Source organism: Ammospiza caudacuta, chromosome 3 (genome assembly GCF_027887145.1).
Source record: "Ammospiza caudacuta isolate bAmmCau1 chromosome 3, bAmmCau1.pri, whole genome shotgun sequence".
In the NCBI taxonomy this organism is placed as follows: Eukaryota; Metazoa; Chordata; class Aves; order Passeriformes; family Passerellidae; genus Ammospiza; species Ammospiza caudacuta.
The window spans coordinates 78,368,474-78,395,020 of NC_080595.1; the positions used below are offsets into that span (position 1 = coordinate 78,368,474).

Consider the following 26,547-nt stretch of genomic DNA (forward strand, 5'->3'; position numbering starts at 1 on the left):
GAGGAACTGGAGATCAAAGGGACTTTACAAAGGGTTTCTAACTTAAACAATTCTTACAGGACCAGAAAAAAAACAACCCAAAAATAAGAAAACAAAAACCTATTGCTACAACATAGTGCAACTTTTCCCTTTGAAAAGAGTTTTCAGCCAACAAAACAAACCCAGCTACCCCTGTGCCATTTTCTATTTTTGCAATGGTCTATTAAGTGTTAAAGATTTCACTTCTGTGTGGGCTGTATTCAACCCTTGTCACTGGAGGCCTGCTGTGGCTCATTTGAGATTTCTCCTGATGAAAATACTTCACTACTGGCAGGAAAGACAGGATTTTGACCATATAACTTATTTAAAAGATGTGGAGGAAGGTCATGCATAAGGACAAATATTATAAAACCAATTAAAGAAGACAGTGAGAAATACCATGTACAAATATCTGTGATATTATTTGAGATACAAGTATCAACAAGAACTGTGTCTCTTCACTAGGAATGAATGGATCCAGACTGGAGAACAAATGGTACCAGTAGTGATAAGCACTAATTACTTCTGGACTTTCTAAACAACATATTTCATCACACACCTCCTGCCTGGATAAGAAGACATGTTATTTTTACTTGATTAGCATAAATAGGAAGGATATTAGAGAAGCAGTATCTACAGAGAGAGATATGGGTAGTTTCTTTTATCAAAAAACTAGCAATCAAGTCAGTTGAAAATAAATTGAAAATACAAAGTAGTATTCAAAGCTTTGAGTCAAAAATAGAAAGAAAAACAAAGAGAGAAAGAGAGAAAGAAAGAGAGAAAGAGAGAAAGAAAAAAAGAGAAAGAGAGAAAGAAAGAACGAGAGAGAAAGGGAGAAAGAAAGAGAGAAAGAAAGAAAGAGAGAAAGAGAGAAGGAAGGAAGGAAGGAAGGAAGGAAGGAAGGAAGGAAGGAAGGAAGGAAGGAAGGAAGGAAGGAAGGAAGGAAGGAAGGAAGGAAGGAAGGAAGGAAGGAAGGAAGGAAGGAAGGAAGGAAGGAAGGAAGGAAGGAAGGAAGGAAGGAAGGAAGGAAGGAAGGAAGGAAGGAAGGAAGGAAGGAAGGAAGGAAGGAAGGAAGGAAGGAAGGAAGGAAGGAAGGAAGGAAGGAAGGAAGGAAGGAAGGAAGGAAGGAAGGAAGGAAGGAAGGAAGGAAGGAAGGAAGGAAGGAAGGAAGGAAGGAAGGAAGGAAGGAAGGAAGGAAGGAAGGAAGGAAGGAAGGAAGGAAGGAAGGAAGGAAGGAAGGAAGGAAGGAAGGAAGGAAGGAAGGAAGGAAGGAAGGAAGGAAGGAAGGAAGGAAGGAAGGAAGGAAGGAAGGAAGGAAGGAAGGAAGGAAGGAAGGAAGGAAGGAAGGAAGGAAGGAAGGAAGGAAGGAAGGAAGGAAGGAAGGAAGGAAGGAAGGAAGGAAGGAAGGAAGGAAGGAAGGAAGGAAGGAAGGAAGGAAGGAAGGAAGGAAGGAAGGAAGGAAGGAAGGAAGGAAGGAAGGAAGAGAAAGAAAGAAAGAAAGAAAGAAAGAAAGAAAGAAAGAAAGAAAGAAAGAAAGAAAGAAAGAAAGAAAGAAAGAAAGAAAGAAAGAAAGAAAGAAATTGCATTAATTTACTACCAGTGGATATTGCATTAATGTGGCTAGAGGGTGAATTCAGGACCAGCTCAGCGTTCTGACTCAACAGTTGCGTCCTGGCATCATGCAAATCCTGATTTACAATAATCCTCGAGTCTCCATGAGCAGACAGGGCAAAAATAAAAGGACATGGCTGCAGGTCACAAAAACATTCAGTGCACTTTAAAAAGTGCACTTTAAAGCAAAAGCTGGCAGTGGCTAGAACTGTCACCAGAGAAGTGACAAATTTGAACAGGCCACTGGGACCTGTCGGGTCTCTCCAAATACTACACTCAATCCAATTCCCCAGTGATTCACTGAGTTTAAATACATGAACAACCCTTCCTATCAACTTGTACAACCTCCCTCATGCCACAGACCACCGAATTTCACACAGTAGTACACATACAAGCCCAGCAAAATAACAGAATATGCATTTCAGATGGACAGAAGCTACTTGTTGAGTGGTGCTTACACAGCAACAGGCTGCCAATGTTGGTTGCTGCAGCCCATGAGTAAACTCAAACTGATACTGCCAGGAGCTGCCACAGCAGCACTGAGCCAGCCTAGGCTGTACAAACACTTGCTGGTTGCCCTGTGCTCTTTACTGCTGCCACACTGACACACCAATACCCAACACAACTACTTTGAAGACCCTTGGGTGAAGATCCTTGGGTAATCTTTGACTGTAGTTCTCACAAGCTCTCCATCTTTTTTAAGTCTGTAACTTCTAGCTTCGGAGCCCTCCAGAGGGTTTGCCAGGCAAAGTCCTGAAGTACCTTTGGAGAGACCTCACATTAATCTTGTTGAAAAGTCTCAGATTCTGAGGTCTGGATTCATTCCCCCACACTGTGCCAGCATTACACACACATACATTTGCCAAAGGCATTGACCTCAGCAGTACAGTCACCTGAGGCTCTCCGTGTGAAAGAGAAGAGGGTGCAAGTTAAGCCTTCAGTGCAATGAACTGACTTCTACACATATTTTTTTTTCTTTAGTGAGAAAAAACATATTGAATACATCCAAGCTGGAAATTTCTGTACAGGAAGGAAAATAGGATGAAAGCTGACCAGTTAATGTGCTTTCTTCAAAGTCAGGAGCTGAAGTTGATAACCCATTTATATGATCCATGACCTACTGAAATCTCATTGAGTGTCTTTTTCTTCTGTGATTTTACAGAACCACCTAAAATGAGGTATAGCACCTTTTAAAATGATTTTGTGATGTAGGTACTTACTACTAAATTGTAGAAGCCTCATTTGGAAACATAACTTTTATGTTATTACTGGTGTTGCTCCTGTCATTGTTGTTATCTTTCCACACTCTCAAGAAAAATATTAAAAACAGAGAAACGTAAATGCTGCTTTAATATAAATAATACAACTTGAAAGTAACTTTCAAGGGAACTAAAAACAGGCTGCTGAAGTGTTCTCTATGCTGATGCAAGCACAGTAAGAATTGATGAACGTGTCTGAGGAACATTCAAGTCACTAAAATAAAAGGACAAACATAGCAAGAGGAGGTTTTGAGTGTGGGCCTCACCTTGAGTCGCAGCTGAGTCCCATAACCTCAGCTCATGACCCTCTGCACCAGGAAATTCCCACTAGCAATCACACCAACCAGGTCAGCCCAGTTTTCTCAGCTCTGCGGGGGCCAAGTGCAGGAGAGGCACTGAAACACTGCTCTGCAAATGCACGACGCAGCAGCACAGCTGTGGGAAAGCATGTGGAGAAGGGCAACTGTGGGAGCCTCACACTTAATGCTTGAGCTTGGAAAGGTCTGCAAAAATAATCTTCCTTCTACTGAGAGGATTTGAGAAGGGAGGAGGGGTGTCATATGGGGAGCACCTTCCTGTGTGTTCCTACAGCAGCAAACACAAGAGCTCCCCAATGCTTTCTGAGGCCCTTGGAAACTAGCACAACACAAACAATAACACATTATCATTGCTTTTAGTCCTTACCTGTTTTCTCCCAAAAGCTTTACTTGCCAAAAGGCGGGAAGGGACCTGAACCAGAAATGTGATACACATTCCCTGAAAAAGAGAATCACATCATAACTCAAGTAACAGAGATGTTGTGCGCAGGTTGCTGACAGGTTTGAAGCCATAGCTTAGAGAAACCCTAAATCTCCTTTTTAATTTACACTTCTGGCTCCTCTTTCCCCATCAGGAGTGCTACACTAATCACTTACAATCCTATTTTTGGACCTGGGTGGTAACTGTGCGGCCAAAAGCACTCGTGCTGCAATTAAACTTTGTCTCCTTTTTTAGTTCACATCATCCCACATCCCTTGCTTGGAGCAATTGGTACATTTTATGACTATATTCCTATTCTTCATTGCCTAAGAGATTGCAGAAAATGTATTTTTTCTCATATTCATAAAGAGACAAACAAAAAAGCTTTGTTCTCAAGGACAGCAGCAGGATGGCTGGCTATGTAAAAAAAAATTCCTGTTGCCCAGTCTGCTCTGTATGTGAGTTACACTGTGGGTTAAGGCTCAAATGTACATGAGGAGAGGAAAGGCAGAAGTTCTGGTTTTGGAATGCAGTGGATGTTTTTCCAATGTGTGAATAGCATCAGTGCTGTAGCAGCCAGTGGATGATTTTGCTCTGATAGTCCTGCTCTGCCATTGCTCTCGCTGTCCAAAGCCCGTGGGACTGCTCTGCTGTCCCATCAGGGGTGCCCAGCAGCTCCATCAGTGTCACCCTGGTGCACACATTGTTTGACACCTTCCTCCATTCAGAAAATGGGTGGGAAACCAGTTGGCTTGAATGGGTTTCTCTGTACACCCTGGAGCAGGGCGAGGAGAAACACATCTAATAGACTTGCTTGTTCTCTTCATCTTTTAAAACTATAACTAGCACAGTGCAATAGAGATTAAGTGATATCTTTATGGTAGTTTTGCACAACCACACAAGCAAAATCTAAGAATCTTTTTCAATATGATATTCTTATTAAAGATTTTAACCTAATTGAATACTTAACATGAACCCTTATGGAAAATAGCACAACTAAACCATGCATGTTTAATACAGAATAGAACATGTAATTACCAGAGTGAATCTTAGAATAGTTTAATGTCTTTTGTTATGGTAAAATGAATCAATAGGGTTTCAACATTTAGGTTTCAGTCTTGCACAGACTTGTCCCTGTGTGGAGCTGTTTGCGTGACTAGACCCTCCATTAATTTACATTAATAAAGAGATAATTAGTGCATAATGAAAAATGCTCAAACAACTGTCTCTATTATAGAGAACTGAATCTAAAATTTTTCATTATATTGAACTTTTTATTCAGTAGGATCTTGGAACCCCAGAGTCTTTTGTATGTACAATTTATCTGCATTCCACCTTACGTGTGAGTGTTTTGCAATGCAAATATTCTTCTGTTTAATCTTGGAACAGGGACAAACCTTTCTCTGGCTCATTTTTTCCCCATTTGTGCTAAGTGCCTACAGAGTGATTCCAGTGCCACAAAGTCAAATCCTGAACAGCTGAACCTGTTATTATTGATATGGTTATTGTCATTTGTCTTTGTTTTAATTGATACAAAAGTAAAGACTTTATTAGAAATTTGTGTCTAACTAAAAAAACCCCACTATGATTATTTTGATAGCATATGTGCCTTTTGTAGTGCCTTTTTCTCACCACAGACTTTCAACAAGACTCCATTTTTGTCCTATTTGTCACAGTCCACATTCTTGAAAAGGTGGCCAAGATTACTTGCTCACTGAATGTTTCTCAATTCTACCAGTGGCAAACTACTAGATGGGGCAGACATATTCAGCGTTGGAGATAAGACACTATTTTTCTACTTTTTTAGTTAGCATCTAGGTAAAAATAATATTTTATCTGAATTTCAAAATTCTTCTTGATTTGTTTTTACATGTCAGTTGTGTAATGAGTCTTTCTTGGAGTAAAGATAGGTAAAATATTGTTGTTCAGAATAGCTGGAAGAGAGCTCAGTTCTAAAAGTTTAGTTACAGTCATATTTTCATAGGATAAAGTTATATTAAGTCCTTTAAAGAGAAGAAATCTCCCAAAAGCTAAAGATAAAACTTGGCTGCTTCTTGATTTCCTTCTGAGAAGATTAAAGAATAGAATTAACTTTAGTAATAAGGCATGTGAAACTTGGATTGCAATGATTAAACTGGATTTCTTTGGGAAGAGAGATCATAACAAATCTTACTGAGCATTCCTCCGCATTTGTGCTGGATTCAGCTTTCCTTGTCACCTGTCTCATGAATATTGGAATGAGTCATGCTTAGAATGATGGAGGTGGGATAGATCATCTATGAACAAAATATCTCTGTCATAGGGAATTTATGTGGCTGTTGCAAATGAACATATTGTTAAAGACCACAGCAAAGCAATGTCAGGGGAAGATGAAAGGCAGTTGCCGTAGATTGTAATGTGATGCTACAGGTTTTTTGCATTATTGATTCCCTGCACAACACAGAGGGTGGGAAGTGGGAGAAGAAGAGAGAGAAAATGAAAAACACTGCTGCAGAAAAGTGTCATGAGATGAAAAAGGAAAGTGAATATTATGATGCAATTCTGAAGGTTTCTTCAGCATGAATAAACGTGCCCTCTAGGCATGATGCAGCTTAAAACGCATGTATTTGGCACAACGGAACTGCTCTTTTATTTCTGGTAAATTTGATAGCAGCAGGCAGGCAAACAAAGGAATATAGACTGCTTGAGATCCACATTGAGGATTTGTAGAAATCATGTAGAAATGTAGAAACCATATAAAAAAACAGCTGTTAACTGTTTCATAGAATCAGTTCCTGAATATTAGGATTGTATTAGAGGTGCTTATACTATCTACAAACAGGAGGATTTTAAAAATTATTTATCTGGCTGGTCAGATGTAATGTGGCAGTGCTATCACACATTTTGCCATGCCAGGCTGACCTAGATCAAAGCCATTCTCAGGTTCCTTCTTTCTGGGAACACCACACTTATGCCATGTGTCTTGGGCTCTCAGAGTCCAAAAATCAAAATGCATATATGATGAAAAAGTCGGTGCAACTGCATTCTGCAGTGACCCTGGCATGACTCCAGGAGTCATTTAAAGAGAGATAACATCCTTCCAATAAAAAATTTCTCATCATTTTGCTCTCATCATTTTAAATATTTGGAAATATTTCATGTCTTTCCAAATAGAAATAGGTATCAAGAGAAGAAAAAAAACCTACAATGTTTTTATTATTTTCAGTAATGCAATTTGAGCTCCTTCTTGAAAAAGAACATATAAATCATTCTGACTGGTAGTTCTTAACACAGAAAAAAAAAAATCAGCAGGTCAAGCAGGGGCACTTTCTTTTTATTTGAATACTTGTAACAGACTTCAGAGAATATGCATGACTAACTATAAAAATGTACATACAAAGATAGAAACACAATTTTTTTTCATGTAAATGCCCTACAAATTAATACACGATAACAGAAAATTCCTTTCCTTCCCTTTCCTTTCTAGCTTAGCTCAGAAACCACAAAGTCATTCAGTTTTGGATCTATTCCTATTTCTCAGACTCCCCAGGAGGTTTAGTGAAAGCAAGACATAGCTCTTTCCTGGAACCCCATGGGCATTACTACATGTTTTAGATGTAGATAAGGCTGCTACACTCTGCATTTGGGAAGTCAAGATTTCATTTATAAGGTGCTGAAGCTGGAAGGCTTTCATGTCAGGCCCTCAGCTCACAATCTCCAGCAAAAGAGGAAATGGAGGGTATGTCAGCAGCAGGCAGCCAAGCACAGAACAGAGACATGGCAGCTCAGTGCATATGTTCACACAGCTGAGTGCTGTGTGGAGATACCACGTGCATCTGGCAAGCAAAGTGTTTCTGTTAGCATAGCACTGCTTTCAGCAGCAGCACATCAACAGCACTGCTTGGGCCCAGCACCAGATTATCATTTTATACATTTTCAGATGTCTTGCATAGGTTAAAAGGAATCTTCACAGTGTGATGACTCTTTTCTTGGGTGGACAGGAAAGGGGGTAACAAAAATAAAAACCAAGAATGTTACTGAGGAGCTCTGTAGTAGATGCAGGGTGGTGGAGGACCCAGAACAACAAGTTAACCTGTGCACAGCTCTGTAAAAGTATTGTCCCATGTTCACACAGAGGACAATTCAGTTTTGTAACCACCAAAGAATTGTTTCCTGATTCCTCCTGTTCTTTTCCCCACTTCTCCATGGGCAATGTACCCAACAGTTTAACTAGGAATAGTCTCTTCTTGGAGATCATCTTCTTAGACAAGTGCTGAAGCCTCTGAGCAGGACAGCAGTGGTGGCTGGGACCAAGAGCTGCTGTTGTATGACTTGAACCCTTTTTCCAGGTCAGCTTGGCTTTTCAGCCTGATCTCACTGTGTGGAGGGGAGCAAGTGTGGCATATGCCACAGGTCTGAGCTCTGACATGGAAACATACTCAGAGTGAAATATTCAGGATAAAATTCAAGGGGGAAAAGCACATTTATCAGTAGTATAGCTACTAAAATCAGGTTTGTTCAGGTGGAAGTTATGCCTTTTGCAGGTTCCCATGACAATACCCACTACAATGATCCTAACTTGTCTTTTTGCATTTGTTTTCTCAATGCACTGCTCTCAGTGCATCTCCTTTTACCTCCTATTCCCAGCTCCCCTCCCCAGTACGGTCAACTCCCATTTCCCATTTCTTCCAACCTCCTCATTTCCATTACTTCCTGCTCCCAGATCCCTCCCTGGTTAGCTGGGCATCAGGCAGTGTGGCAGATTTGAAGGTGGCAGATCAGCCAGGCAGTATTCACTTGCTACTACACAGCAGGGGAACAAGCAGATAAAGTGCTTTCCCCAGCAGGGCAACAAATTGCATGTTACTGTTGATTGTCATTAAACATTTTAACAATTTTAATCTCTTTGAGATCTTTATCCGTCTGTCAAATTTGTTTGCAGTTGAACATCACTGGGGAAAGACGGACAGATGGTATAATCACATAAGCCTCCTTTCACTGGGAAGCCACATTAAAAAAAAGGGCAAAAATAACAAAACCATCCTGTTTCTTTTTGGAGACTGGGTGGAGGCAGAAATTCTGACAATCAGATACAGATTATGCAGTGATCAGGGTTGGAATCAATATTTAGAGTCTTCATTCAAAATGTTAAAGGGGTTTTGGATGGTGATCACATGTGCTATGACATAGATATCACTATGGGTCTGCTGTGCCATGTCCTGTACTGGCTTAGGAGAAAATCCGATTCCTTCTTCACTTTCCACTCTCTCCTGCAGCTTACCAGTGCTGAAACCTTTGCTGTGGCTCAGATGGTGATCTGCAGAGGCAGACAGGACCATTTCAGACAGCTGTATGAGTATTAGATGCTGCCCATAACTCTGTGTGGGACTCTAGATTTTAGGACCACCCCAACCTTATGCCAGAATAACATTTTTTGTGGGTGTGAACACACTCTCAGCAACACTGCCCAAACTGCTGTTTCCTGAAGATATTTTCTATGTGGCGTAAAGGACCCAAAGCCACAGACATCGACCCCATTTTGATTACCAAAATATATTATATAAGTTCTCCTGGGAACTTGTTGCAGTTAACATTAAATCGATTAAGCCACTGCAGTTCAATAATACACGTTTAATGCTGCAGGTACGCTGAGGGCTGCCGGCTGCTGCCTGGCACCTAGCAGCCGCGGGCACGGCTCCCCCGAGCACCGCGGAGGGCAGCGGCGGGCTCGGCGTGTGCCGAAGGGGCCGCCGCAGGTGCCGTGACGGCGGCGGGGATGGGCCTCGGCTCCGGCGCCCGCGCACCCGTCGACCCCGCCGTGAGAGGAGAGCTGCGGGCGGGCTGCGCCTCGGGCTCTGAGGGGCGGGGGGTTGGCCGGGGCCAGGAGCGGGACTGCTCCTCTCCGGGGGAGGGCCGGGACCGCTCCGGGCCGCGTCCCCAGGCGTGCACAGCGCCAAGGAGAGGCAGCGCCGGTGCCTTCCCCGCCTGGCCGGGGCGGGGCAGGGAGGCGGCCGCTGCCGCCGCTTCCCGGTCGCCCGCTACGGCCCCGGCCGCGCCAGGAACCATGAGCGGCTCCGGCCCGGAGGAGCCGCAGCCCAGCCAGGCGTCGGAGGAGGACCGGCAGCAGGAGGCCGAGCAGGACTGGGCGGCGGCCAAGGCTTTCTACGACAATCTGGTTACCCAGAGGCCCCGGCCGGTGAGTGCGGGCGGGCCGGGGGTCCGGAGCTCGGGCGTCCGGGGGGAGGCTGGGGGCCCGGGGGCTGAGGGCCGCGGGCCGGCGCTACCCTGCGCTCGCTCCGCAGCCCAAGCCCCAGAACGCCATCACGGTGGCCGTGTCCTCCCGAGCCCTCTTCAACCTGGTCGAGGAGCAGCGGATCTACGAAGAGCAAGGCGTGGAGAAGTACGTGGAGTACCAGCAGAAAAACGAGAACATCATCCTCAAGCCCGGACCGGCGTTCTACTTCGTCAAGGTAGCCAGGAGGCGGCCCGGAGCGGGAGGCCCGGCGGGGCGGGAGAGGGTGTGGGGTGCGGCGGGGCACGGAGGATGCTGCGAGGCCAAATTTCGGGAAGAGGAGGAGCCCGAAGCCTCCTTCAGCGGAGATAATCCTGCCTCGGGGAGATGCTTTGGGAGCTGTTCTCCCAGCGCCGAGCTCGTCGCGGCGGGGCAGCCCGGGAGCATTCCCCGCATCTCTCTGCGCACCCTGGTCCCGCGGCCACCGCTTCTCTCTCCTCTTCCATTCCCTCTCCTCCTCTCCTGCCCTCCCCTCCCGCCGGCTCTAATGCCGAACGCCTGCGGCAGAGCACGTACTGCTCGCGTCACCAGGACCGGAGTGGTACCCTCAGCATCCCGGTTTGTACCCGGCTCACAGCCCGGGTGTGGGTAAGGAGCAGCCTGCTTTTTCTGCTGGACATGGGGCATATGAGGCGCCTCTCCTTTTAAGACCATTTCTGTCAAGATGAGCCCCAATTTTTTTTGTTGAAGTTTGTCACAACCTCCTCCCCAAAACCACCCAAAACAAAACAAATAAACCAACTCAGTTACCCTCCTCACCTCAAAAAAGAAAACCAAAACAAAAAAACACCCAAAACACAACCAAACACAAACAGTGTTGATTTAAATTTATTTTGGTCAGCTTTAATTTTTCCTTGCTTTTGTTGTCTCCTTGGAAATTGTTCTTGAGGACCAGCAAAAAAAATGGACTCCCTACTTCTTAGTCAGGGTTTAAGAAGAGCTGAAATGGAATATTCTGCTTTCATTGCACAACAAAAGAGAAATGGCCAAGGAAAACACCCTGCAGAATGGAAAGGAAGTGAAATTACAGAAAAGCGAAAAAAGTGAAAAGATGTATGTTTTTGAAGAGCACAGGATTTAGTAGGACTGTCTTGAAAAACACTGGCTACAGAGTTAATTTTATGTCCACTTGCTGAGCTTTACTACAACAATTTTAGAAAATTAATGAAATCATAACTAGAAATCATACCTCCAAATTAGAGTTGTGGCAGAACATTTCAGGTTTTAAAATGATTTTGCATTATTTCAGTTTTGGCCTCAGGAATTTAAAACATTTTCTTCATTACTAACTTTATGAACACACACATTTATGTCAATACCCATGCTGCTGTAAATATAACATAGCTATTAGTAGCATTAATGACACAAGCACTGTAAAGGTGTTTCTAACATAAAAGTGTGACCATAAAATAATGCACAGTGTACACCAGTGAGGGCAGACTGACTTGGGAATTAACTGCATCTTTTCCTATGTGTAGCAGCCCTGCCAGCACAGTCAGTTTTTAAGATTAGAGTTCAGTGTCAAATTTAGAGTATAAGCATGATTTGACTCTTTAACTGCTCACACTTTGGAAATCAGAGCTGTTAGCTATGCCCAGCCCAATGCACCTTGACCTCTGTTCCCTTCTGACATGTATTTTTGTTTGAATTCTTTATATTGCTTAGTCACAGGAATCATTAGGCTAAAGAACTGTGGCTTTGTTGAGTCATCCTTTCTACTTGGAGACAAAGAAAGCAAAAAAGAAATAATGTATTTTTCTTTGGGTTCCCTTATTGAAACATTTAAGATTCTAACTTGAAAGTATTATATCTCATGCTTGTAGTACAGGCCACAGTGTCCTTAGATTGCAAAGTATAAAGACACTGGACAAAAAATGGAATCCCCTCCTCCACTCACCCTTATTCTCTAAAAATTTAAGAAATTGACTGTGTAGTAGAGTATTAACAATAGAAGTGAGTTATGATCACATACTAACATTTTTTTTCTAGGCCTTACACCAGGCTGTAACTTAGAATTTTCCTAAGCACAGTCCCATAATAACATAGCTTTCAAAGGTGAGATTTCCAGAATTTAATTATGAAATCTGTGTTTTAATTCTGAACAACTGGCCTGACTTTTTAAAGCACCTTAATAAAAATCACTCTATCTTGCATTCATTTGATGATTCATTATTGATTTTGTTGCTGCAGTCCCAAAGAATTCCATTCAAGGTCAAGATGAAGTTCTAGATAGGAGAACAGATGGATACAGAGAGAGATGAGCAGATGAAAGGTCAAGGAAATAAGAATGCCAGACTATGGGTATAACATGTTGGCCAATTATCTTAGAAGAGATCTCATATCAAAATCTGTCTCATTCATTGCTGCAATCACAAACTCTCAAGCTAATCATGTGATTTTGTACTCATTACTTAAGGATTGTCTTTGACACCTGATGACCTGAACTGTCAGTAAATCAGTAAAAGGAAATTCCATAGCTCAAAAAAAAAAATTTACTTGCTTCCTTTCAAATGAACCCAAATCAAATGGTTGCTGGGGGCAGCAAAGCAGAAAGGAGTTAAAGAAGTTCAGCAAGTTAAACTATCAGGTATTTTACACCCTCCTTCAAGACAATCCTATCACTAAAAGTACAGTGACTAAGAAAGGAGGCACACTGGACTATTGACTTCCACATTTCCAACCTGCAGGCACTGGAGCATGTCAATACCCGGCTTCTCGAGCTGTACCCTGATGATGAGGAACGGTTTGATATTGTCCTGATGACTAATGTCCATGCTCAGGTGGGAGTGAGGCTCATAAACAGCATCAATCACTATGGTAAATAAAATAATTACTGATGTGTAGAATTGCCATCTGTAACATAATAATATGAATTAATTTTATTCTTCCTGTTCTGACTTTGGGAAAAGCAGATTCTTGGATATTTATTTTTGGGTGTCAGCATAAGTGAAATAGTATTAGACAGAATTTGATCCAGTGCTCTAGATTTGTCAGGTGTGAACCATAACTTCTGAGAAGTCCTTAAACTTTTTCATATTTGGTATCTGTGCTCCCTACACATACATCTTCACAGCAGTTACTCTGCTGTCACAGGGGAAATTTTTTCCCCTAAATTCTTAATGAGGATGAGCTGATCAAACATTGTAATTATTTGAAGTTGTGTAACTTGTTGAAATTAAAATGAATTTTTTTTTAAGTTTACTGTAAGCTAGGCTAGTGCACCTTTTCATAGGTTCCTTTTACAGGTTTGTAGTGTCAAGCAGAGCCACACCTTGTGCTGTTCTTACTTTAGGCTTAACAATTGAACGTTTCTGTATGACGGGAGGACAGAGCCCCATTGGTTACCTGACTGCGTACCTCACGAACCTGTACCTCTCAGCGGATTCCGACAAAGTGCAGGAAGCTATAGAAGCAGGTTTGAACTGACTTTCTTTTGCTATCTGTTGATATCTTTCGTTATCTGTTGAGCTTGTTCAAAAATTATATACATTGTGTGTCTCATAGAAAGTAGTTCTGCTTTATCAAATGGAGAAAGTCACCACTTTGTGTGGTGCAAGCTTATCACTTACTTTTACTCAACCAAATAAAATCGGTTGATATGGTTCTTCTTTGACTCTTCAGCCTGCTGATAGTGACAACCACTCTACACCTTTGTCTTCTCCCCTTCAAAAACAAGACTCCCACCTCTATTCAACTTCTGTTTGAATAGCATCATCTTTTTGATACAACTTAAAAAAGCAACTTCTGTGTCCCATTTTTGTTAACAAGTAACAAATACTTTGATTGAGTGGTCTACTTGGGATTCCCTACTTTTCTCTTATTTGCAGCACAGCATGGGAAGCAGTTTTATACAGTCTTATGTGAAAGCGGAAGGAAGAATGTCCAAGAAGTTTTGGCAGTGGGACAGCTTCCATGCATTTGTGTTACAGAACAGCCATCTCTAATTAGCTTTTGTGTTTGGATTGCTCACCATATAGAAGGGTCACCACCAATGAGTTGTTGGAACCAAACTGCTGACGGTTTCATGACTGACTCTGCAGGACATGCTAACCGAGGCTCTCTGATCCATTTTCAGGCATTGCATCAGCTACGATGTTCACTGCTAACAAAGATGTTGTTTACTCGGATACACAGCTAAGGGTGGCTTTTGATGGGGATGCTGTTATATTTTCTGATGAATCAGAACAGATTTTCAAAGAGCAAGGATTAGATAGATTTTTTGAACATGAACAGCTGAATGAAAATAAGCCTCTTGCACAGGTTTGTATTTCTTTAATTTCTTGTTTAAAGGGAGTTTCCAAAAGATCTGATGATTTTCATTGCTGCTGTATTTCTCTGTTTCCCCCATGTAGATGTGTTCTTTGTGAAAGCTGATGCCTTTATTTATTTCCTTCTTCAAAGTTAATCTTTAAAATGCATGTTTCACATAAAAGAGGTCGCCACTGCAGTCCTTTTACCAGGCCATCACTGCAGTCCTCTCTCATTTCTCTGAGAGAACTGCATATATAAGACAGTGACTTACAGTTGTCTTCTAATAGTATTAGAAAAAGAAATATTTGTACTGATTTCTCTCTTTTTTTTTATCAGAGTAGGTAATGTTAATTTCAAACAGTGAGATATTCTGGTTATTAAAACAAGATAATATCTGCTTATTCTCAAGCAGAGCTATGCTATTTGTCTAAAAACACAAATATTTTAACATTAGCTTAAACTGAAAGACCGATTCTGCCATTGTTAAAAATAGTGTAAATTCAGAGTAAAAGCTTTATTTATGAAAGTACTGGACAGTACAATATATTGCAATTTGAACAAAATTGTCATTTGTTTCTATTAATTGGAATATACTATAGTCATTAGTCTGGAAAGAGTTCATTGATGGCTTTGTACTAAGTCTTGTACTGTATTTTTTGCAGGAAAAAATGTTACAGTTTGTGGTTCATAGCAAAAAGAGTTCCATGTTTTCAATGAACATTTTATTAAAGACTATAATTAAAAATTAATATTGTAAGAGATCTTGTAAACCTTAGTGAGAATTACTTTCCCACTTATCCTACCATGTAGTGTTATGGTTTTAACTTTTTGCCAACATGTGAATTCCTAGTGAGGGTGCAGACCCATTTGGAGATGTTACATAGAGAATTTGTGGAGGAGCACAGCACTGAAAAAAGGAATTCTGTGTTTAACTGGCAGTTTGGAAGAAAGCAAAAGAATTCTTTTGGAAACTGTGGACATATACTTAATATGCTTCTTGTATTTCATACTCAGGGTCCTTTGAAGGGTTTTCTGGAAGACCTGGGGAAGCTCCAGAAGAAGTTCTATGCAAAAAACGAACGACTAAATTGTCCTATAAGGACCTACCTGGTCACAGCCAGAAGTGCAGCGAGCTCTGGAGCCAGAGTGCTGAAGACTCTCCGTAGCTGGGGTCTGGAGATTGATGAGGCCCTTTTCCTGGCAGGAGCACCGAAAGGACCAATCCTGGTGAAAATCCACCCTCACATTTTCTTTGATGACCAGATGTTCCACATTGAAGGAGCACAGAAATTAGGCGCCATAGCTGCGCATGTCCCCTATGGCATTTCTCAGAAGTACCAAAAATCTTCATGACTGGAGGGTACCATTAAGGATAAGGTTCTTAACTCAGCCAGCCTCTAATCTACCAATAGTAACATCTGTAAACCTATACATTTGTGTATTGTGAGCACTGTGTCTAAAGATTTAACTTCTGGCTAGAACAGCCTTTAAAGGAAGTTTTTTAATATTGGTAAGTTTTTAATAGAGTTATTTTAATATAGTTCTTAAAGAGTTTAGATTTTTTTACCTGACTGTATCTTAACACTGTGGTTTTGATATTAAGAGATTTGTACTGTTTTTATAGCTTGAGACATATTCTGAAAGACAGAACACTTATAACAGTTATATTTTATCTAAAAAATTGTTGACAGGTTATTTATAAGAAAATTCATGCTGCAATGCTGGTTCTTGACAGTTATTTCTGAAGTTCTCAAAAGCACAGTTTACATGTAACTGTTTACCTGTTGGTGGTTTGCTGGTTAAGTATGTGTTCAGTAGGTCTGTCACCACATGGTTTTGGCTTCTAGTAAAATATTAGGGCATTTGGTTGTGTTTGCACGTATTTTTCTATACTGTTTTCTTATCTTAATAAAGCTGGCTTTACAGAACATTGTCATTTTTCTATGTAGAGCTTTTAGCATAGTTTCCTAGGCAGAGTTTGTGTAATTAGAATGTTCCTGATGTTTGGAACCAGCAGTGACTACTTTCAGTCTAATCTGAGAACTAGAGGTCTCACCTTGACCCAACATACTTCACAAAACTGGGTAGAAGTCTGAGGTGCTGTATCTTGGCTGGGACAAAGGCTGAAGCTTTAGAGCACACCTCCATAACAGCAGATAATCTCCCTGGAAATAATACTGTTGATGGAACTACTTTCTTCTTAACTAGATTCCCTGAGGATTTACAACTGTTCTGTGATCTGCGTGAACTCAATTTGGCAACTTCTGATGAGTTTCCAGGGGACAGGTGCCTGTTGCTGCATGACTTCATATTTACACCATAGGTCTATTCTCTCTCTTTTATACTAAATTCCTGTGTCTCATTGTTATCCATGTAACTAAGTGATCTCCAAAAGACACCACTAACATCTCTCAGGTGGTGTTTGCTCTCTTTCTCTCCCTACTGGAACAACTGTCCTGTTTTATTATTTATTGTTGTCATATATTCATACCAGAAGAGACAAAACCAAAAGAATGTGCTTTGCAGTGGGAGTAGAAATGGTGAATCAAGTTTGTCATGATCTGTGGTTCCTGGGGGAATTCGGCCCAGGATCTCATGTTAGCCTCTGAAAGTTTGGTCTCCTCTGTCCAGATGAACTGTCCTGGTATTATAGAAAGCTCCACTGCATCAATTATGGTTTCCCTCCCAGGAACACAGGCAATCATTTAAATGTTCTGGGTCCAAGCCACAAAGTTCTTTGGAAGCAAAGGCAAAAGCCTTGATCCTGCATGAAACACAAATAGAGTTGGAAAGGTTTTCAAGTGTTCACACCAGTATGTGATGTCGATGGGATGCACTGCAGATTTCTGGTGTACTTGGAGCTTCGTATGTGCTAAAGGCTTGGTGCCCAAAACGTATCACATTTCCCAGCCCAGCCAGGAGGTGAGGAAGACAAGAATTAACTGAGGCCTGGTCATTGTCTGCCAGGATGGGATAGAGTTACCAAATGGAGATTATGAAAAATGTTATTAGCAGATGTTTTTATGTGAGAGATCAGACTCCACAAGGAATTCAAAAATATTCCTTAGCTGTGGAATATAAATTGTGTGTGTACCACAAAAGCATGGCTGCAAATTTCAGAAAGACCAGTCCTGCCTTTTTGAAGCAGAACATGTATTATCTGGTTTTCATCCATGCATTGTTAGAGCTGTAGAGGTTGGGTGCAGGAAATAAAACTGGCATTTGACTCCCACTGAACAATCACATCTTGATAATGAGAAGGTTAATGGAATCCTTAATCCCTGTAGGAGTGCAGAGGTGAATCTCATACCTGACAGGGCAAGCATGCAAATCAGTGAATAAATTGGAAGCTGAGTCATGTGTTCTATTATGTTTACCTTTATTTCCAACAAACCATCCATGTACAACAAGAATGAAACCTACTGTCCAGGACACCAGAGCTTCCAAGTATTTTTTTGATCTGTGCACACACAGTACTAGGGGACTCCCTCTTGCAGTGTCCTCCTGACAGCACTAAGGCATGTGTAAAAAGAGTTCACAAATCTACTATTCCAGTAGAATTTACATTCTTAGTCACAGAATTCAAATTGACATTAAAGATCAGAAACTGATGTTAAGGCCCACACTTTTCCTAAATTAGTTGAGCAAAATGCTCTTAGATGTTTCAGATCATACACTGTCCTTTGATTGTCAGGCAACTGTCCCCAGGCTCAATGGCTGCTTCTCTGCATATCCAGCTGGCAGCATGGTGGTGGAGTGGAGCCTACTAGTACATGCAAGTACCTTCCAGACTAATCTGGATGTTTGGGAGAATCAGCTTGCCAAGCAGCCTCTGCCTGTTAAAATTATTTTCTTCTGCTCCAAGGCACAGCTTAGCTAGTGGACCGAAATAATCTTTTTCAAGAAAATTCTGTGAAGTGGGGTGGGAGCTGAGGAAAAGTGTTTTCTATTTTTGTAGACATAGAAGAGAATTGTCTCTTAATAGCATTCCAATCCACAAAACAAAACAAACAAGCAAACAACAACAGCCACAAAACTCAACAAAAAATTTCTTGCTTCTCACGCTTATCAAGCTTCCATGAGTTTATGCCCTTGTAACCCTAAGGTAGTCACAATTAAAACAGCAGAAATATTTTTCAGTAGGGAAATAGAGAGAACTGTCCTTTATCAGTCTGTTTTCAACACTGAAAGACAGATTCATGAAAAGGAAATTGTCATCCTAGACAAAATCTGGGGAGGACTAGTAATAACACAGATGGATTGTGTACAAACAGAGCTCCATCAGGGAAACCCAGTTCTTGTTCCCGTAGTTTCCAGGTTCCTGCACTGCATAAGAGTCCAGGAAAGACAGTAAGTCAAATGAGAATGTCTCCAACTGCTACCAATTCCTGTGGAGAAAAATGTTATAAATAGGATTCTGAAGGTGGTTTCAGATTTTTGTTTTACAGAACATATTCTCAGAGTGTGTTTGATATTTCCCATCACCATATTCCCAGTTCCTTCCCATCTTTAAGACACCCTTTTAATTTCCAGGCTAGCATGTCATCTGAAGGACCAAAAATATAAAGTATTTCAGATCAAAAAATTTGAGATAGTCATCATCACATATCTTCCAGCATGCATTCTGGACTGGGGTCTGAGGATGTGGGATTCAGAGGGCTCCTACATTCTGAGGAGGATCCTCAGGTACCCCCTCAGGCTTCTCTGCCAGATCCTGTAACTTGCCACTAAACACAAACTTGAATGCAATAGAGGGGTACATACATCTGTGGAGCAGGTCAATGCCAGAAGAAATAATTTCCAGTTATCATGCTCAGTATCTGGGATCAACATCTGGATGGACACATCATTCCTGCCTGCACGAGCAGCTTCTGATCACCACGAGCTCCTGAGTACAATGCTCCTTGCACTGAAGGCTGGACAGATATCAACACAGGCAGCACCCTCGGGGCAGTGCCCTCTCCAACACATCTGCGGCCTTCTAAGTAGGGTCATCTCCAGTCATCAAAGATGACTGGAGAGTCCTCACAGCCAGGTGATGAACAGCAGATTCTTTACCTCCCACCAGGACGATTTCTTACAGAATGAATCTGTTCCTCCAACAGGGCATTTCCTGGTTCTCCTATTTTGACATCTCTTTGGCAACTACTCTTCCTTCCTCATGGTCCTTGACTTGGGTGTGGCTGCAACGCCTCCCAGTACATGTTTACTGTGAGAAAAACATATGGAAGAACACCCCAACATGGCTCTTACACCACGTTAAGGATGTAAAATTTCACATTTCATTCACAGATGCAATGGTGTGGCCTGGCTAAAATACCCTTTGGTGTCACCATGAGGCTCACAATGGAGTGAAGGACTGAGAATGAAGAAAGTGGTTTTTGTAGTGAAGACAAAGACAGAAGAGGTTTGTCAACAAATCTGGAGTGTTTAGAAGGTGTGCTGCCTATACAGCCTTTAAACTGCCTGAGAAGTGTGAGAGACAGTCAGAAAAGACATGGTAAGGGTACTTCCAGAGGAATCTGCTCTTTCTGCTGCTGTAACATGAGCTGAGGTCAGCCTCAGAACTGACTGCAGCCACGTGACAGCCTGCAGGTAGCACCAACATGTGACAGTTCAGGGGAGCTTGTTATTGCAAACAGTTGTCATGTCCAGACAAGCCACAAGGGACCTGATTAAAGGCTCATGGGTTTCCTCTTGGTTTCTTAGTCATTTCCCCAAACATGCCAGGTCTTGATTCAGGACAGACATACTCCTTATCAGCCAAGTCAAACTTGTTTCTTGTCTCCCTGTATTCTTCTGCTTGCTGTCCTCATCACAAACTTCTCTTAATCTGTGTTGTTCTGTCCTCTTTGACTCTTATCTTATTCCTAAATCTGCAATGAAATCCAGAAGTGTGATTTTAGGGTGGTTTTTGGGGAGTTTTTTTGTTTGTTTAGTCAGTTGTTTTTGTTGCTGTTGTTGTTGGGGGTTTTTTTGTTTGTTTTGTTTAAACCTCCTTGCTCTTGATTTAAATTCAGTTACCTTTTAATTCTCTCTCTGTATATTTCTACTACTGACTCTCCGATGGCTAGGGTGAAAAGGACTTTGAGTGGGTGAACCTCAGTGGCCACTCCTGCCTCCCTCAATGGGTTCATGATGCCTGGTTGGGATCATCAGGGTGGTTGGGATTAGTAACAGTGCCTAGAAACATGACATGAAGTCGGTGGCTGAAAACAGATTTTGGGTTAAGGATTCACAACAAAGTTGGCAGAGGTGAGAGGCCGCCCAAGAGCTTCAGCACCAACAGCTAAAGACGTTCAATCAGCCCCCAACGCGTGCGGGTACTCGCACCCTACACTTCTGCCGGTCGAGCCCCACTAGGTTTGTCTCCGCCCAGCTCCGCAGCCCGGGCGGTCCCGCGGAAGGGCAGCGGAGCCCTCAGGGCTCGCAGCCCCGCCCGGCCCCGCCCCGTCACGGCCGCGCTGCGGGCACCGGGCCCGGCCCCGGGCAGCGCGCAGGCTCCCGAGCCGCTCCGGGACCACAAGCCCCAGCAGGCCCCGCGCGGCCCGGCCAGGCCCGGCATGGCCGCGGCGCTGCCGGCGCTGGTGCTGGGCGCGGGGCTGCTGGTGGCCGCCTGGCGCTGGCTGCGCGGCGCGGCGCGGCCCGGGCGCGGGGGCTCCATGCGGGGCAAGACCGTCATCATCACCGGCGCCAACAGCGGGCTGGGCCGGGCGGCGGCGGCCGAGCTGCTGCGGATGCGGGCCCGCGTCATCATGGGCTGCCGCGACCGGGCTCGGGCCGAGCGGGCGGCCCGCGAGATCCGGGCCGAGGTGGGCGAGCGGGCGGACGGCGGGGGCGAGCTGGTGGTGCGGGAGCTGGACCTGGCCTCGCTGCGCTCCGTGCGCGCCTTCTGCCACCGCGTCCTGCAGGTACGGCCGGGCCCGCGGCTCCCCGGCCCCGTTGCCCTGGCCCGGGGAGGGCACGGCAGGCACGGGCTGGGCGGTGCTGGTGGCGGTCTCTGGGCTCCCTGGTGGCTCCCGGGTTTCCGTGTGGGTTGGACGAGGCAGTCCCTGCGGCCAGCAGCGCGCTCGGGGGCTGGGAAATCGCTGAGGTCACCGCAGGGTGAAGAAGGTGTAAGCAAACAGGCCGTGAATTGGCTCGTGGAAGCATGAACTTCGTGATAGTTCGGTCTGTTTTGGTTTAAAATATTCTGGATCTTTTCTGTTCTGGGAAGGCAATGCTTGTTTCTGTGTGAAATAAATGATTTTTCTTATTTTCTCTCTGAATTAACTAGTTTAACCTTTGTTGGTTTAAATTAGTGTTACAGCTCAGCCTTGCCACCAGAAAAAGAAAAGTTGCCAAGTGCACTGCTGACATGCTCCAGACATTCTTCTGCTGCCTCCTTAGGTTGTATCCCCACAAGGATTTAAGTCTCTCACCCACCACCAGCAGAAGCTAGTCAATAGACATTTTTGAATATATAAAATTTTTGCAGATTCTATAAAAACCTGAGTTCAAGGGGAATGGGGACATCCAATTGCTTTGCCTGACAGAAATGCCGCTAGATTTGTAGAGCAAAGGGAAGCACTGTTGGAGGCATTATTTCATTCCCACCAAAAGCATCTTTTGGGACTTTGATCTCACCACATCTAGCTACTCAAGTCAGGAGACATGAAGTCATGGGGAGCCAAGCTTAATAAGTTCTGCTGCTGCTCAGGGATTTGTTAAGTACTTAAAAGATGCTCAGACCCTATTGTAAGAGGTGAAGGAAACATGGACTATATAGTATTAATTTTAAAACTGCTTTTTTAAAAGTTAAGTGTCAAGTTCTCCAGTAGGATACTTTGTAGTCTATATATATATATGAATCCAGTGGTAAGGTCTAATCTTGTTTCAATGCTGTGGGAAAATCTGCATAAATGAAAGGATATAAAATTTGTGTAGTAAGCACACAGCAAAAAGAAAATACATACTGTTTAACTTTTAGGGATTATATCTTTTATAGTATCAGAGTGGCTCTTAAATAGAGAAATAGATAAAGGAAAAGAGAGTGTGCTATCTTCAGAGTATTGCTGATGCCTGCATTATAACTTGAATGACAAGGGATGCACACTCAAGAGATACTTTCAAGAACTTTTCCGCCCAAGTTTATGTTATTTACCTTCCCTATCTTTGAGTCCTTTTTGGAGCTGTTATTTTGGGATTTGTTTGAGGGTTCTTGTGGTTTTTTGTTTGACACAAAGAAGATATAAACATCAGCAGATGGAGAGACAGTGCACTCCCACTGCTTAGCCTTATTTGTGGGAGCTTTACTTTGCATGACTGAAAGTGATTATATCTCTCACTCCTTAGTCTCACTGAAAAAAAAATTAAGGACTAAGATGTTGGAGGGTTCAATGGGAAAATGGAGAAAGTGAAAGTGAGCTTAGAGGCTGGAGGGAATATCACTGCCCATCAAAGCAATGTTTTGTGCACTCTGCTGCCCTTGGTTGTGGAAGCTGCCTTCTTGGCATTGATCACATACCTCTAGGTTATTGCATGTAGGAATTTCACAGAATTGCAAGTGTGGAGGTCTTGCTTCTTGAAGTGTTAAGTCTTGCAAACTAAATCCTCCAGTCAGATGTTTTTCACTAAAGAAGAAAGGAGAATCGCTTCACTGAGCAGTTCTGCAGTCAGTGCTTCTTCACTCCTGTCCTGATTTAGTGATAGTGACTGACCATTGTGTCCCTTTGGGTGAAGAGGAGAAGTGAGTTTGGTGCTCTTTGGATCATGTCTCTGGGACCCAGTTATATGAAACACTGAGCAGCCACAAGTTCCACGGAAATCAGTCTGAGGTTGAAGTACTTGAAGTTCTGAGTGATCAGATGCCCGCACCTTTAACTGAATGCCAAGTGCAAATTTGGGGTTTGCTTTTTGTATCTTTGCTGCTAATGGCAATGAAATAAAAAGGAAATGATGCAGAAGTCATTTATGAGGGTCTCTATTTTTATCATCAAAATGGTTCAAGATTGTCTCAGCTTGCCTTCCAGTCCCTGTGTTGAGTTTAAAGAATTAAAGGCAAAGAAAACTCCCAGTGCTCTTAGAGAAAATGAATACCTTTGCCTCTGATTCATGCAAGCTTAAATTGTTCTTTCACAGTCTTTTGTCAGAGGTGGGTAAGAGTGTTGAATTTCAGAGCTTATTTATGCAGCTTACTTTTAACTTGGGTTTTTAATTTTTTTTTAATTACAGTTTTGGGTAAATTGGAGAGCTCTTAATTTTTGAGTGGATTCTGGAGCATGAAGTGCATGATGCATATATCTAAGTTATCAATGCCATCTCTCTGTTAATTACTTATATTTTCTGATCCTGGAGAGTGTGACATATATCCTTGAGTCTGATTTTTACTAACCTGAACCAGAACAGTGGTCCATCAAATCTCATGTGCCACGCACCTCATAGAGCCTCCATTCCTTAGTTCCTGAGTAGACCTATTGGACTCAAGTGATGTGAAATGTCTTACTTCTCTATGAGTCCTGCTCCATACTTCTCAACCAGCAGCAAAGTTATATGTACTGGTTTTAAAGTAAGACAAGTTTAAAATCATGAAAACATTATTTGGCAGAGTTTTTCATATCATCCCAGTGAGAAGATGGGTCTACAGTGTAATGGTTCCTCTTCAGCCCTGAGGTTAATTCCTTGTGCTCCATGCTTGCGTGTCTTCTGCACACTAGATCCCTCTGCTATAGCAGAGATTTGCCATAAATTAATGTGTGTCCTCTTGCAGTTCAAAAGACAGGTTGCTTTATGAAGAGGAAAAAAATGCTCACAAAGGTAATTTATCACTGAATTGCTGTAGAAAAAGCTGCTCTTGGAGAAGGCAGTGGTTTTTCTTTGCCTGCATTAGAAGTTGATACAGACTTCCTCTCAGGTACTTGCATCCTACCAGGGTCCAGTGCACAGTTAGTGGTAGTTCAACTTAACGGTGTTTTTTTCCCAGCAATGCTTTAAGAGAATGTCAGAAAGTTACAATTCAGAAAACTAGAAATTAAATTATTTCTATTTACAGTCCCCAATGAGAACTTGAAGCATAGTAATGTTATATGTGGGAGTTCTAAACCTGAATGATTTTTTTTTCTTTCTTTTTTTTAAAGGAAGAGTCAAGGCTGGATGTTTTGATAAATAATGCAGGGATATTCCAGTGTCCATACATGAAGACAGAGGATGGTTTTGAGATGCAATTTGGTGTAAACCACTTGGGCCACTTCTTGCTCACCAACCTTCTTCTGGGCCTCCTCAAAAATTCTGCCCCAAGCAGAATTGTTGTAGTGTCCTCAAAGCTTTACAAATATGGAGAGATCAACTTTGAAGACTTGAACAGTGAAATAAGCTACAACAAAAGCTTTTGTTACAGCCGAAGTAAACTGGCCAACATCTTATTTGCCAGGGAGCTGGCCCGTCGGCTGGAAGGGACGGGAGTCACTGTCAACTCCCTTCATCCTGGGATTGTCAGAACAAATCTGGGCAGACATGTGAATATTCCTTTGCTGGCCAAACCTCTGTTCAACTTGGTGTCGTGGGCTTTCTTCAAAACGCCTCTGGAAGGAGCCCAGACATCTATTTATTTGGCCTCTTCTCCTGACGTTGAGGGCGTGTCAGGAAAGTATTTTGGAGATTGCAAAGAGGAAGAACTTCTGCCCAAAGCCATGGATGACTTGGTTGCAAGAAAATTATGGGATATCAGTGAAGTGATGGTTGGCTTACTGAAGTAAGTGACAGGGACTGTCTGCAAAAAAGAATGCAGATAGCTATGCAGTGCATTTTGGCAGCAGTGAAATTCTCACTTTAAATGCTGTGGGAATACAGAATTTTGCCCAGTAAGTATGAAATAAGAGAGTGATTTATTTTGGAACTCAGTTTTGAAATGAAAGACAATCTTCAAGAGGCACAAGCATTCAGAGAAATTTTTTTAAAAATTGTGAGTGTGAATATAATTTCTGGTTAAATCTGCTTAGAAACTCATGTTTTACAAATAAAAATTAAGCAGAAGTTTGTTTTGCAATATATAAACATATTTGTCAATACATGTCTTGTTGGACAATGCAGGGTACTGATGGTGAAACACTTCTGTAAAAAATTATTTGAAAATAAGTCTTGATAATAGTCATCTTTTTTTGAGCCATCACAATGCCAAATGGAATTAAGAGTTTTCCTGATATCTTGCACTGTAATTGCTGAGGCCTGTGAGTGCCTTTCAAAGGCTTTCAGCCCCATGGTTCAGTGAACAAAATCGTTGAGCCATGCTGAGTTTTGCTATGAAGCACAAAGTCAGCTATTTTGTGATGTTGCTGCTGTTCAGTGTGTAAGTACACTTGGTTGTGCAAGTTGTATTTTTATTTTCACATGTGTTGAACTTGCTGTTTCTTGAAACCTTGGGTTTCATTAAAAGGGTAGTTGCAAAATGTGTAATGGTCTTGGTAGGGCTTTGCATGGCATGAACTGTGTAAGACCTCATGCAAATTAGACTGAAGAGAATAAGCTGCTCAGTGTGTTTGGCTTGACTGATGGCACTTTAACTCAGTAATGAGGTTCCATAAATGTCTCATACAGCTGACTGAGTATTCTTTAATAAAATCTTTTAAAAAGAAGACATAGCATTATTCTTTTATTGTGGGAGATGTGTCAGAAACCGGCAGCCTTGATAGAGTAGCCTTGTTCCAAAGCAGAACATGAACCCATGTGTTGGTTTAGGGAGCCTGTGCTGTGGGGCTGGTAGAAATAAAATGGGCCCCAATGAAACAATGAAATACACATGTGTTGAGTGAGTCTGTACTGATTTCTTTTTTTTTTTTTTTGTTCATGTAACTTATGATTTCATGGTGACATGCCTTTTTGGTTTGGTCTACATTATTAAAAAGTTCTAGTAGTTAGGATATATAGTATGAATATGGAAGAATGGTTTAGAGTGATCTATATTACTGTTACTCAAAGGAAGGAGAATCAATAATAAATTATATATTCAGTAGTTCCTTAGTTATAAATACATCAATTCTGCACTTCAGGTGGTGCCCTACTAATTTTTAAAAATTGTTTCTCTGTTTACTTGGACTCTCAGCATACTTTAGCTTTTGCACAGTGGAGTGGACTTGATCTTGCCTTCCTGTTCCCCAGCAAGAGTCTATACTGGGTGACATGGGTGGGGCAGAAAGCAGCATTCCAGAAAATCAGAAGGCAAGCTGAAAAGCAGAGCAGGTTTGTAAAATCATGGAACAGGTTGAACTTTGCACTACTCACTGTAAGGCAAGGTGTAGAAGTGAATGTGTTGTCAAAGCACATGTGAGTGTTGAACAGAGTTCTCTAAGTGATGCAGAGGGAGTTGTGCTACACACTTAAAGAAGTCCTGCTTTGATCTTCAGTGATGCATTTCACATTTTAACT

General features: G+C 42.3%; 2 protein-coding genes across 2 annotated transcripts; both read left to right on the forward strand.

Moving 5' to 3' along the window:
• Positions 1-9,381: 9,381 nt before the first annotated feature.
• NT5C1B (5'-nucleotidase, cytosolic IB) lies at positions 9,382-16,060 on the forward strand. The gene is made up of 6 exons (XM_058801110.1): positions 9,382-9,801; positions 9,908-10,075; positions 12,585-12,714; positions 13,190-13,312; positions 13,973-14,157; positions 15,163-16,060. Exons 1-6 carry the CDS (start codon positions 9,382-9,384, stop codon positions 15,499-15,501), a joined length of 1,365 nt encoding a protein of 454 aa, XP_058657093.1. The 3' UTR covers positions 15,502-16,060.
• Positions 16,061-20,711: 4,651 nt separating this feature from the next.
• On the forward strand, positions 20,712-25,722 carry RDH14 (retinol dehydrogenase 14). The gene is made up of 2 exons (XM_058801111.1): positions 20,712-21,059; positions 24,264-25,722. The coding sequence occupies exons 1-2, from the start codon at positions 20,712-20,714 to the stop codon at positions 24,879-24,881; spliced, it is 966 nt and encodes a 321-aa protein (XP_058657094.1). The 3' UTR covers positions 24,882-25,722.
• Positions 25,723-26,547: the final 825 nt, after the last annotated feature.